General features: G+C 48.1%; 1 protein-coding gene across 2 annotated transcripts in view; it reads right to left on the bottom strand.

Moving 5' to 3' along the window:
* The window catches only part of MAPK14 (mitogen-activated protein kinase 14), a 107,670-nt gene extending 95,979 nt beyond the window's left edge, over positions 1 to 11,691 (bottom strand). For both annotated transcript variants that reach the window (XM_038749635.1, XM_038749634.1), the window contains exon 1: positions 11,125 to 11,691. In XM_038749635.1, coding sequence (XP_038605563.1) covers positions 11,125 to 11,240 — 116 coding nt within the window. In that variant the 5' untranslated portion in view covers positions 11,241 to 11,691. The remainder of the gene's footprint in view (positions 1 to 11,124) is intronic.
* Positions 11,692 to 13,046: the final 1,355 nt, after the last annotated feature.

A 13,046-nucleotide genomic window follows, 5' to 3' on the forward strand; every position in this document is an offset into this window, starting at 1 on the left:
ATGTAAAGATTTCATTTTCATGGCTCATATTGCGGACTCTGGATTGCATGGCTTTAAAAAGGACCTCCCGGAAGGTTTTTTTTTAAATTTCTTCTTTTAGAAAGATCATTTTAAGTAGATTATAAATAACTCTAAATCCAGGCAGATTTAAAACCTAAATCTAGAGAAGGCAGCATGACCTAGTGGATAGAGTTTGGGCCTGCAAGTCATACGGGCTTGGACCACCGCTCCTCCACTTGTCCACTGTGTGACCCTGGGCCCATCGCTTCACTTCTCTATAGCTCAATTACCTCATCTGTAAAACGGGTATTAAAACTGTGAGCCTCCTGTGGTGATCCTGATTAGCTCCTATCTACCTCAGCGTTTAGTACAGTGTCCTGCACATATTGCTGAACTACCACAATTATCACCTTTTCAATGTTACTCTGTTCATAATTTAGACTGCTTCAGTTTCTAAGGGTCAAATCTGAGTTCTACTTGACAGCCTTCACATAGAAAACTGAAGCAAATATCTGTTCTGTAACAGCAAGCTAGTAATCCAGTATCACTGCTGTCTCTCACTGGATTTTAGACTGTCTTCTAGACTGTGAGCCCACTCTTTTAGACTGTGAGCCCACTGTTGGGTAGGGACTGTTTCCATATGTTGCCAACTTGTACTTCCCAAGCGCTTAGTACAGTGTTCTGCACACAGTAAGCACTCAATAAATACGATTGATTGATTGATTGATTTAAACAGGTCATTTACCATTCCATTGGGAAAGGGAGTAAACAAAATAGGCATATAAGGTCTTACCCTATATGCCTCTGAACGGGGTTCTACATGGATCTGCAATAAACAATTGCTTCAAAACTCCAAAGCCCACTGGGAACCAGGATGGCTATTTTTCAGGACCTTGCATCACCACCTCAAAATTGTCCAGATCACATCATGTTCTTAAGCGACATATCATGACTCAGAGCCAATCCTCCACAGGCGACTAAATGAGATCCAAGGTCGACAAACAACTCAATCCAGACTGTTGGACACAGGGCAGGCACTTTTTTAAAAAAAACAGTATTTGTTAAGTGCTTACTATGTACCAGGCGCTGTACTAAGCACTGGGGTAGATGCAAGCTAATCAGGTGGGACACATTCCCTGTCCAATATAGGGCTCACAGTCTTAATTCCCAATTTACAGATGAGGGAACTGAGGCCCCGAGAAGTGAGGTGACTTGTCCAAGGTCACAAAGCAGGCAAGTGGCGGAGCTGGGATAAGAACTCAGGATGTGACTATCAGGACTGTGCTTTATCCACTAGGCAACACTGCTTCTCACCCACTTCACACAAATCATAAAGCCTGCCCTGCCCACAGGTTGTTCCCCACAACCCAGTTTTCTTTTCAGGATGGTAACTAATAATGATGGTATCTGTTATCATTATTCATTATTAATCACATTTACTGAGTGCTTACTGTGTGCAAAGCACTGTACTAAGCACTTGGGAGAGTACCACATATATATATATATCTGTTCAGCACTTACTATGTGCTAAGCAATGTACTAAACGCTTGGGTCGAGACAAGTCCCTGCCCCTTGTGAGGCTCACAGTCTACGCAGGAGGGAGAACAGCCTTATTTCCACACACTGGAGAATGACGGCCACCAGAGTAAAAAGTCTCTCTCATCCTCTTTCAGTTCAGCATCAATCAATCGTATTTATTGAGCGCTTACTGTGTGCAGAGCACTGTACTATGCACTTGGGAAGTACAAGTTGGCAACATGTAGAGACAGTCCCTACCCAACAGTGGGCTCACAGTCTAAAAGCTGCGATCATGTGTTTGGCATTCTTCATGCTCAGGGGATGGCAGTGCAGGACACACAAAAATGGGGTTGCTAACTGGGTAGAGAGTAGCGCTCAATCTCTTTTTTATAATTAGGGTATTTGTTAAGCACTTACTATGTGCGAAGCACTGAGGGTGGAAACAAGATCATCAGTTTGGACGGTCACTGTCCCGCACGGGGCCTACAGTCTAGGTAGGAGGGAGTGGGGTTTAATCTTTACTGTAAAGATGAGGTACCTGAGGCCCAGGGAAGTGAAGTGACTTCCCCAAGGTAATGCAGCAGAAAAGTCGGGGGGCCGGAATTAGAACCCAAGTCCTCTGAAGCCCGAGCCCGTGCTCTTTCAACTAAGCCACACTGCTTCTTCTTTTAGATGCTATTACTCCTCCGACTTCCTCCTCATTTATCTGGTTAACCAACATTACCAGTCATTTAGCTTAGATACTGACAGGACGGAGAATGCGGTGGAAGGAAATTCCAAGCATAAGGCTCTTGCAGGAGGTCTAAGAAGTAAAGTTAGATAAACCCATAAAACAAGGAGCTTGTCAAGGAGGGCTCTGACATCTGGTCTAAGTTGACTGTGAAGCGGAAGCAAAGGGAAACTCATGGAGGCTGAGAGTGGAGCGTGAGAGTACAAAAGGCTGTTGCCAAAACTGATTAGAAAGGAAAAAAATGCTAGGGATTTTAAGGAAGTTTAAAGTGTCTCAAAGAAGCAGGGAGGCCTAGCGTATAGAGCACGGGCCTGGGAGTTGGGAGGACTTCCCGACTTTTCTGCTGTGGGAAGCTGGGCAGGTCACTTCACTTCTCTGGGCCTTGGCTACCTCATCTGTAAAATGGTGATTAAGATGGAGCCCTGGGGGAACCAGGGCCTGTGTCCTACCTGATTATATCTTGAATCTATTCAAGTACTTACTACAGTGCCTGGCACATAGTAAGCGCTTAAACACTGGTAAAAAAATTAAGGATCCGGGATCGAGGGTGTGACAGGGGAAAGACAAGGGAAGTGGGAGATTCCCAAGAAGGGCACAAATGCTGCCACACTGAGTTTCCACTGGGATGGCAGTGGAAAGTTGAGGGAGGAGAGGGGTGAAGCAGAGATGTGCATAGAAGGGGCTGGAAAAGCCAACCTGCTCTTTGTCTCTCTGCTGGACATGCTCACAATAAGTCACCTATTAGGTTGAAACTTAAAGTTACATTTGCCTCAAGTACATTCAGTGGAAGTCTGCCAATAAAAAAAGCCTTTCCCAAAATACATCAAGCTTCGTGCAGAAAGTTTTCAACAGATGGAGAAAAGAATCAAAGGAAGGATTTTTTTTTGTGGGGGCGGGGGAGAGGAGAGAAGGGGGAGAAGGATTATAAAGAGTTGAACTGATTTCTGATTTTCCATTTTGCAAGTTGCAAAAGGAGAGTAAGTTCAACCTTCATCTGCTCCGCAACTTCAAATGAATAGGATGGAGTAAAGAACTGCCCTTATGGAAGAAATTCAACACTTGGATCAACCAATCATATCTGAGTGATTACTGTGTGCACAGCACTGTACTAAGCACTTGGGAGAGTACAATATAACAGAGTTGGCAGAAACATTCGCTGCTCACAACTAGCTTACAGTCTAGGGGAGACAGACATTACTACAAATAAATATATTCTGGATATGTATTAAGTACTGAGGGGCTGAAGGAGGGGTGAGTAAAGGGTGCAAAATGAAGTGTAAGGACAACGAAGGAGAGAAGAGGAAATGAGGGCTTAGTCGGGAAGGCCTCTTGGAGGAGATGGGCTTTTAATGAGACTCTGAAAGTGAGGAGTGAGACCGTCCGTCATTTATGAAGAGGGAGGATGTTTTAGGCCAGGGATCAGCAGCAAAATCGAGGAACAGTGAGTAGGCTGGCATCAGGGAAGCGAAATGTGTGGGCTGAGTTGTAGTAGCAAATCAGGGAGGCAAGATAGTAGGGGGCAAGACGGTTGAATGCTTTAAAGCCAATGGTTAGGAGTTTCTGTCGTATGCAGAGATGGATAGGCAACCACTGGAGGTTCCTGAGGAATAGGGAAACACAGACTGAACATTTTTGTAGAAAAATGATCCAGGCAGCAGAGTACAGATTGAAGTGGGGAGAGACAGGAGGCAGGGAGGTCAATAAGGAGGCTGGTGCAGTAATCAAGGCGGGATAGAAGTGCTTGGATTAACGTGGTAGCAGTATGGATGGAGAGTGAAGGGCAGATTTTAGCACTGTGAAGGTTGGACCGACAGACAGGATGTGGTGACACTGAATATGTGGGTTGAATGAGGGAGGCAAGTTGAGATAGAGCCAAGATAACTTCAGAATTAATGGCATTTGCTGAGCGCTTACTGTATGCAGTGTACCATACTAAATTCTTAGCCAAGTATAATACAACAGAAGTGTTGCAAACAGAGAGGGGCATTTGAGGACAGCAATGGGTGGACTATTCATATGTGTGAAATATGTACAGGTTATGTGACATGTTAAAAGCGACCTGAAGCTCCCACATGGTAGGGACTGTGCCTTTGGCACAGCCATGTTATTCTAGCCTAGTCCAAAGGCAACAAATGCCCAGGAATGGGCAGTCTGCAGACTAGACTGTAAGCTCATTGTGGGCAGGGAACATGGCTACCAATTCTGCTGTAGCCTACTCTCCTCAGAGCTTAGTACAGAACTCAGCTTAGCCATCAATGACTTACAGAAGCAGCGTGGCTCAATGGAAAGAGCATGGGCTTTGGAAACAGAGGTCATGGGTTCAAATCCCAGCTCTGCCAATTGTCAGCTGTGTGACTTTGGGCAAGTCACTTAACTTCTCTGGGCCTCAGTTACCTCATCTGTAAAACGGGGATGAAGATTGTGAGCTCCCCATGGGACAACCTGATCACCTTGTAACCTCCCCAGCGCTCACAACAGTGCTTTACACATAGTAAGCGCTTAATAAATGCCATCATTATTATTATTCCTCCATCCTGCCAGAAAGTCTACCACCCAGGAGCCAGCATGCACAACTCTCTTCTGCCTTGCTCCACTCTCTCACCCACCGTCTACCAAGGTGAGGAGGTCGGACGGGCACACAAACCCATCACCAGTTCCTTATGATTCCTGGGACACGATCACATGGGAAGGAGGAAAGCTTGGGGGAGGAGGGTAAAGTGCCACAGAAATTCCAAATTAGCATGTGCCCACAAGCCCAGAGCCTAAAGGAAATTAGGCAGCAGGCCTAGAAAAAAAACATTTACAGTAGGACCTTTTTGTTATGTTGTCAAGGGAATCTGTGTTTGCAGGGAAACAATGCATTTCCTGCAAGCCAGGTCCCCTTCAGACTGGTAAAAGAGGGAGGGAGATGTGAAAAGAAGTGGGTGTGACTGGAGAGGCCTTCCAAACGTGGGCAGGGCCACAGGTAAAATGTCTGCTCCGATGCTCTGACTGGTCGCTAGTGCTCTCGAACCACGAGGCTGGCAAAGATTTACTTGGACCCCAAGCAGCAGGTTGGTGTTGTTGGAGGCTCTTTAGGGGCACTCACTGGCTGGCTGACACTTCAGCAGCCAGGGGAAGTGCCTGTACCCATCCTGGAGTTGACTGTAAGCACAGCTAATGTAACCTGAACGGGGTGGGTGACAACAGCATATGAGGGAAGACAGACTTTGTGAACTTATCTGCAAGACTGCTAAAGAAGCTACGAGAAACGGCCAAGTGGTTTTCTTTTTCAAGTTTTCCATCTCTGTTATGACGTGATCGGAGACCTCAATGAACCAAGAGGCCTCCAAGGCCACCTTTCCTTTTCTCCCATTCCCTTCTGCAACGTCCTAACTTGATCCCTTTGTTCACTCTCTCTCCCAGCCCCACAGCACTTATGTACATAACTGTGATTTATTTATAGTAATGTCTGTCTTCCCCTCTAGACTGTAGGGTCGTTGTGGACATGGAATGTGTCCATTTATTGTTGTACTGTACTCTCCCAAGTGCTTAGTACAGAGCTCTGCATACAGTAAGCATTCAGTAAACACAACTGAAAGACCGAATGAACCACTTTGGTACAACGGTCAGATCAGACATCAGGGCACGAGGAGGAGAAGGGAGAGGAGACACAAAATTCAGAAGATAAACAATATGGTCACAGATCTCTCTTGGGAGAGATTCAAGTAAAAGGTTTTCAGGGATTAGGAAGGTCTGTACATGCTTGAATGTTCGGGGAGAGAACAGAAAAGAGCAAAGAGGTTGACTAAAAAGAGGGAACGGAAAAGTGCTCTTAAGAGTAAGTCGCCAGAAAACACACAAAATCTCATCTGACTGCTCTTTTCCAATTCTGTCCCAGTGATGTGGGGAACGCTCTGGTAAGGTGTCCTTCGTTCTGTTTTAGTCCAGCCATCTTTTCAGCTGGTCCGTCCCCTGTCCGGTATGAGCACAGATGCATTTATGTCTGGTATTTTTTTATTTTAAACACCCGGCCTCCATTGGCTCCTGCTGCCAAGTTACATAGCTTGGAAGTGGTGCTCATGTTTGCAAGCAACTAGAAGGAAGGAGAGGGAATACAACGGATGCGAAGCAAGGGCTGGGGTCGAGGGTTCCCCCTCCCTCAAAAGAAACCTTCTAGGTTCGGGAGAACAGCCACAAAATGTCCCATCTTATATCATTATATCGCAACAAGTGCCTGATGTAACACTTGCGTCCCTTGGGCCTGGAATCCACAAGTGTCATCAATGGTCACCCTGTGCTTTGCCAACAACGACTTGCTCCATTCCTGCCAGACATGAAGCAAAGTGGGGGAATCCACTACTCCTGGGATCTGGACAGTGTGGTAGATGTGGTCAGCCATGTGGTCACCCATGAAGCATCTCTATTTCCTGGTCACCCGCCTCTCCTTTGCCACTCTCTACAGAGTTAAAACTGTGGAGAATTACCCCATGTTGTCCTTCCTTAATACAGTTTTACATTTAAGAGTCTGCAGGGATGGTATGGAATGAGAGAAACAGCAAGATCTTAAGCGACAACAGCTCTAAAAAGGCAGAGCTATAAAAGGGATGACCGCCGATTATAATGCTAATCTTCCACCCAGGGCTCTATTAGATAGCTATTCTCTCTACATTCTGGGTCTTCCATGCATGCATAATGATGTTATCTCTCATATAATAGTAATACAGATATTTGACAGGATTTGTACCAACATTCCTTTTCTCTACTTCACACTCTTACAAAGGAGAGCAGTAAGCATGATGCAGAGTATAAGGGATTTGACTACCAGAAATTTCAACAAGATCTTACTCTTCTATCTGTTTCGGTGTCATTCATCTGCTAACTTCCAGAGTGTTTTACAGGCATTCCTGGTGTCCCGAAGGAGGAGGAGGGAAGTTAAATAACTTGACCCCAGATCACACAAGGAGTAACTGGAAAAGCTGCAGAGGAAAGATATTCATGTTCCTGTTTATATTTCCTTAAACTCACCAGAGAAATTCTCCTCTGCCCTTAAACCACAAAAATCAATGCTTTGCAACAGCACTGCCTTCAAACTACTGCCAAGAGGCAATTTTGCTTCATTTCCCCTTACAGTCTTAAAACACAAAGTTCCTTAAAACTACAGCAGTAAGTTCCCTATAACTTTAAAGAGGGAAATACCTTCGTAAAACCCCACATAAAAATCAGGATTTGTAGTCTGATCCCTTGCTTTTGAGTCCAAAGAGTTAACCAAAAATGTGTGTAGTGATAGTGCTGCATTTATAAAAGAAGTATTTTGGAATATAAAAGACCGGCTAGCCTCAGTATGCAAGGGATAAAAAGTCCAGTTTTCTCACTACCCTCTATAACACTAATACATTTATCACTGATGGATCCACAAGGTGTACTTTCTAAGCGCTTAATACAGTGCTCTGCCCACAGTAAGTGCTCAATAAATATGACAATGAATGAATCTTTGAAGTGTTCTGTTTTTGTGTGTGAAGAAATGTTACCATCAATAGCAGGAATTCTGCTCATGTGCAACAACCAGGATAACTTAAGAGAAATCCACCAGGCCAATTCTGGGCACAGTACCTTACCTAGGCTATAAAGAACTTCAATAACTTAATAAACTGGAAGAAAATCTATATGAAACCCTATTTTCTTAATTCTCTGGAACTTCTCCCAGCAGCCTATATCATTCTGCTAAATAATGCCACCAAAGCATAACCCTTGTTGGGAACAGTCTAGTGCTACAAAAATAAATTTGTCATAAACTCAAGAACATAGTTCTTTTTTTAAAAGACAGGGCAAAGATCTTCAGCTGGGGAGGGAAGCATTTATGCAAATACGTCTAAGAAAGTTTGCCATGAAGTACGTTATGTTGCATTTCTTTTGTAATGAAAATTACGATCATTCTGTAAGAGCAAGTCAAGGGACATAAAGCACACGCAAGGTACCATCTGCCACACATTTCTAACAGCTTGAATAAGAAAATGCAATATGATCTGCTGGGTGCAATTACACAATCTCTGTTACAGCATAGATTCTACCAAACAGGAAATTCATGATGAGACTTTTAAGGAACTCGGGAATCATATTTATGGACTGTACCAAAGAGCATTTCCTGAAAATGGGAATTCTTTCTTAACAATAAAGAAGCTTTAAGAATATTTTGAGCAATTTTTGCATATGCTACCCCACCTCAAGGGCAGTGCAGTGTCACATAATACCACACATATCAATCGATGGTATTTATTAAGCGCATACTATGCGCAGAGTGTTATACTAAGTGCTTGGGAGAGTACAATACCACCAAATTAGCAGATGCATTCCCTGCCCATAACAAGCTTACAGTCATCTGCTACCGTAAAGGAGGAAGGTGTTTTTTTTTCCAAAAGCTACAAAATAGAGCAAGTGCACACTTTCACTATTTACGAGTTCTGACTGCATTGAAGCGCTAAGAAGTCTTTAAATTAAAGCTTATACGTTATGTCCAAAGAAGCTTTATGGCACCTTATTCTCATTAATATATTTTTCCAGGATACTGATCTTCTGGTCCAGGCCAAAGGAGTAAGAAAGTTCTATTTCCAGCTTTCTCACTGACATACTGATTGGGGGCAAACTTCGGTTTCCCTAGCTGTAAATATAAAGCTGCTTGGGAATGACATCTCATTACAATAGTGTGATTCAAGGTTTTTGTTCTTTTTTTTTAATTGAGGTCCTCTGGGGAAACTACAAATAGCAGACATAAATGACATACACCCCGGCGGTGCCAGCGACTATTTTTCTTACTCTCAAAGTCAGCTGGACCTGTTTCCCCAGTGAAGGAAGGTGAAAATCATGGCTCTACAAGAGTTTTGCAATCCTTCAGGCAAAGCACTCAAGAGCACGTTACTAATTGGCACGTTCCACCCTGGCACATCGGGGAAACGCAAACTTTGCATCGCTCAGACGTCTTCCCTCCAACAATGAAGTTACAAAGAACTGATCACACAACATTGCTGCGGTACCTAGACGCATCACCCCACGAAATCTGGTATTTTAAGTACCAGGGGGAAAAAAGCCTGCTGGAAGCCCAAAATAAATGTGCCTCTGTTTCCCCACAACTGGATTTTCTTGGAGTTTACAAAAAAGGAATCAGTCAAGGCCAGGTTCTGCCGGGAAGGAACTCCACGAGTCTGTCGGTCAGTTAGGTCTGCACCCCTGTGCCTGACTTGTTCTCTTTTCTGATGTGCCCGGGGTAAGTCAGGCCTGCCAGGGTTGGGAAAAACGAAGGAACCGCATCCAATAGCTCAGGGCGCACTCTTCATGGGCCCGGAACCAACTCCCTCTCTGCACTGTAAGCTCATGGTGGGCAGGGAATGTGTCTGCTATATCGTGCTCTACCAAGTGTTTAGTGATAATAATATTTGTGGTACTTGTTAAGCGCTTACTATGTGCCAGGCACTGTACTAAGCGCTGGGGTGGATACGGGCTTACCAGGTTGGGCATAGCTCTGTCCCACGTGGGGCTCGGTCACTCCCATTTTATAGATGAGGAAACTGAGGCACGGAGAAGGACTTGCCTGAGGTCACACAGCAGTGTTCTGCACACAGAAGCTCGATAAATACGACTGACTAACCAACGCTCTCCCTCCGACCCCCTGTTCTGGAAGAGGGCATGCCCCTTCCCCCCACCTTGCCCCCTTGGCAGTCCCGAGGTGGGAAACGAGGTGAGGGTGGGGGGCACACACGTCGTGCCTACCACCTCTGCTGAAGTGCTCTCTCCCAAGCGCTTAGTACAGTGCCCTGCACACTGGAAGCACCCAATAAACACGATGGGGGGCGAAGGAAGCTTTTTGTGGGCAGGAACGTGTCTGATGTTATAGTGTACCCTCCCTAGCGCTCAGTACAGTACCCTGCACACTGCAAGCGCCCAATAAATACGATTGGGGTGGGGGGCTTGTTGTGGTCAGGGAACGTGTCTGAGGTTATAGAGTACTCTCAGCTGTGTGACTTTGGGCAAGTCACGTCACTTCTCTGTGCCTCAGTGACCTCATCTGTAAAATGGGGATAAGACTATGAGCCCCTCATGGGACAAACTGATCACCTCGTAACCTCCCCTGCGCTTAGAACAGTGCTTTGCTCATAGTAAGCGCTTAATAAATGCCATTATTATTATTATTACTCCCCCAAGCGCTTAGTGGCGGCATGGCTGAGTGGAAAGAGGCCAGGCTTGGGAGTCAGAGGTCATGGGTTCTAATCCCGGCTCCACCACTTGTCATCTGTGTGACTTTGGGCAAGTCACTTCACTTCTCTGGGCCTCATCTGTAAAATGGAGATTGAGACCGTGAGCCCCCCGTGGGCCAACCTCATCACCTTGCAACCTCCCCAGCGCTTAGAACAGTGCTTTGCACATAGTAAGTGCTTAATAAATGCCCCCGTTATTATTATTATTATTATTCTCTGGGCCTCATCTGTAAAATGGAGATTGAGACCGTGAGCCCTACGTGGGACTACCTGAATACCTTGTATCTACCCCGGCGCTTAGAACTGTGCATGGCACATGGTAAGCGCTTAATAAACACCATCATCATTATTATTATTATTAGTGCAGTGCTTTGTCAATACAGTCAATATTAAAGGAAGAGAGGGAGGGGGGCGTGCATGCACTGTTGCGTAGGGACTGTCTCTATATGTTGCCAACTTGTACTTCCCAAGCGCTTAGTACAGTGCTCTGCACACAGTAAGTGCTCAATAAATACGATTGATTGATTGATTGATTGATCCCCTGGGGGAAATTCCTGCCGCTTGGTGCCTCGCTGAGCAGGGCCGGGGTTGTCTGCTGCAGGAGGGGAGGAGGGGGCGAGGGGAGAAGCCCCCCGGGCGAGCACTCACCACACGGAGCCGTAGGCCCCCGAGCCCACGGGGGACAAGTTCTGATAGCGCTCGGGCACCTCCCACAGCGTCTTGTTCAGCTCCTGCCGGTAGAACTTGGGCCTCTCCTGAGACATCTTCTTCCCAGGCCGGCTGCAGGCACGGGGTGGGTCGGGGGGCTCCGGTCCGAGCCCGGCCCGCCCCCCGCAGCCCTCGGGGCCGGGCCTGGAGGGGCAGGGGCGGCCGGGGTCCCGTCAGCCCGGCCCTCGGGGGCAGGGACTGTTCCTCAGGGGATGAGAACAGGCCCTCAGGAGCTAAAGGACAGTCCTTCAGGGGCTCGGATTGTCCCCCAGGAGCAAGGACTGGCCCTCAGGAGCTAAAGGACAGTCCTTCAGGAGCCAGGACTGGCCCTCAGGAGCTCGGACCGGCCTTCAAGAGCAACGACTGTTCCTCAGGAGCAAGGACAGGCCCTCAGGAGCAAGGACTGCCCCTCAGACCGTCCCTCAGGAGCAACAGCTGCTCCTCAGGAGCAAGGACTGCCCCTCAGACCGTCCCACAGGAGCAAGAACCGGCCCTCAGGAGTTCGGACAGGCCGTCAGGAGCAAGGACCGGCCTTCAGGAGCAATAACTGCAGGAGCAAGGACAAGCCCTCAGGAGCAAGGACTGCCCCTCAGGAACAAGGACCGGCCTTCAGGAGCAACAGCTGTTCCTCAGGAGCAACGACTGCCCCTCAGACCGTCCCTCAGGTGCAAGGACCGGCCTTCAGGAGCAACAACTGCAGGAGCAAGGACAGGACCTCAGGAGCAACGACTGCCCCTCAGACCGTCCCTCAGGAGCTCGGACTGGCCCTCGGGAGCAAGGACCGTCCCTCAGGAGCAACAGCTGTTCCTCAGGAGCAAGGACTGCCCCTCAGACCGTCCCTCAGGCGCAAGGACCGGCCTTCAGGAGGAACAACTGGACCTCGGGAGCAAGGACTGGCCCTCAGACCGTCACTCAGGAGCTCGGACTGGCCCTCAGGAGCAAGGACCGGCCTTCAGGAGCAACAGCTGTTCCTCAGGAGTAAGGACTGCCCCTCACACCGTCCCTCAGGAGCAAGAACCGGCCCTCAGGAGCAAGGACTGGCCCTCCGACCGTCCCTCAGGAGCAAGGACCGGCCTTCAGGAGCAACAGCTGTTCCTCAGGAACAAGGACTGCCCCTCACACCGTCCCTCAGGAGCAATCAACTGCAGGAGCAAGGACAGGCCCTCAGGAGCAAGGACTGCCCCTCAGACCGTCCCTCAGGAGCAAGGTCCGGCCTTCAGGAGCAACAACTGCAGGAGCAAGGACCGGCCTTCAGGAGCAACAACTGCAGGAGCAAGGACCGGCCTTCAGGAGCAACAACTGCAGGAGCAAGGACCGGCCTTCAGGAGCAACAACTGCAGGAGCAAGGACTGCCCCTCAGACCGTCCCTCAGGAGCAAGGACCGGCCTTCAGGAACAAGAACAGGCCTCAGGAGCAAGGACTGCCCCTCAGATCGTCCCTCAGGAGCTCGGACTGGCCCTCAGGAGCAAGGACCGGCCTTCAGGAGCAACAGCTGTTCCTCAGGAGCAAGGACTGCCCCTCAGACCGTCCCTCAGGAGCGAGGACCGGCCTTCAGGAGCAACAACTGCAGGAGCAAGGACCGGCCTTCAGGAGCAACAACTGCAGGAGCAAGGACCGGCCTTCAGGAGCAACAACTGCAGGAGCAAGGACTGCCCCTCAGACCGTCCCTCAGGAGCTCGGACTGGCCCTCAGGAGCAAGGACCGGCCTTCAGGAGCAACAGCTGTTCCTCAGGAGCAAGGACTGCCCCTCACACCGTCCCTCAGGAGCGAGGACCGGCCTTCAGGAGCAACAACTGCAGGAGCAAGGACCGGCCTTCAGGAGCAACAACTGCAGGAGCAAGGACCGGCCTTCAGGAGCAACA

This window comes from Tachyglossus aculeatus, chromosome 7 (genome assembly GCF_015852505.1).
Source record: "Tachyglossus aculeatus isolate mTacAcu1 chromosome 7, mTacAcu1.pri, whole genome shotgun sequence".
NCBI classification, from domain to species: domain Eukaryota; kingdom Metazoa; phylum Chordata; class Mammalia; order Monotremata; family Tachyglossidae; genus Tachyglossus; species Tachyglossus aculeatus.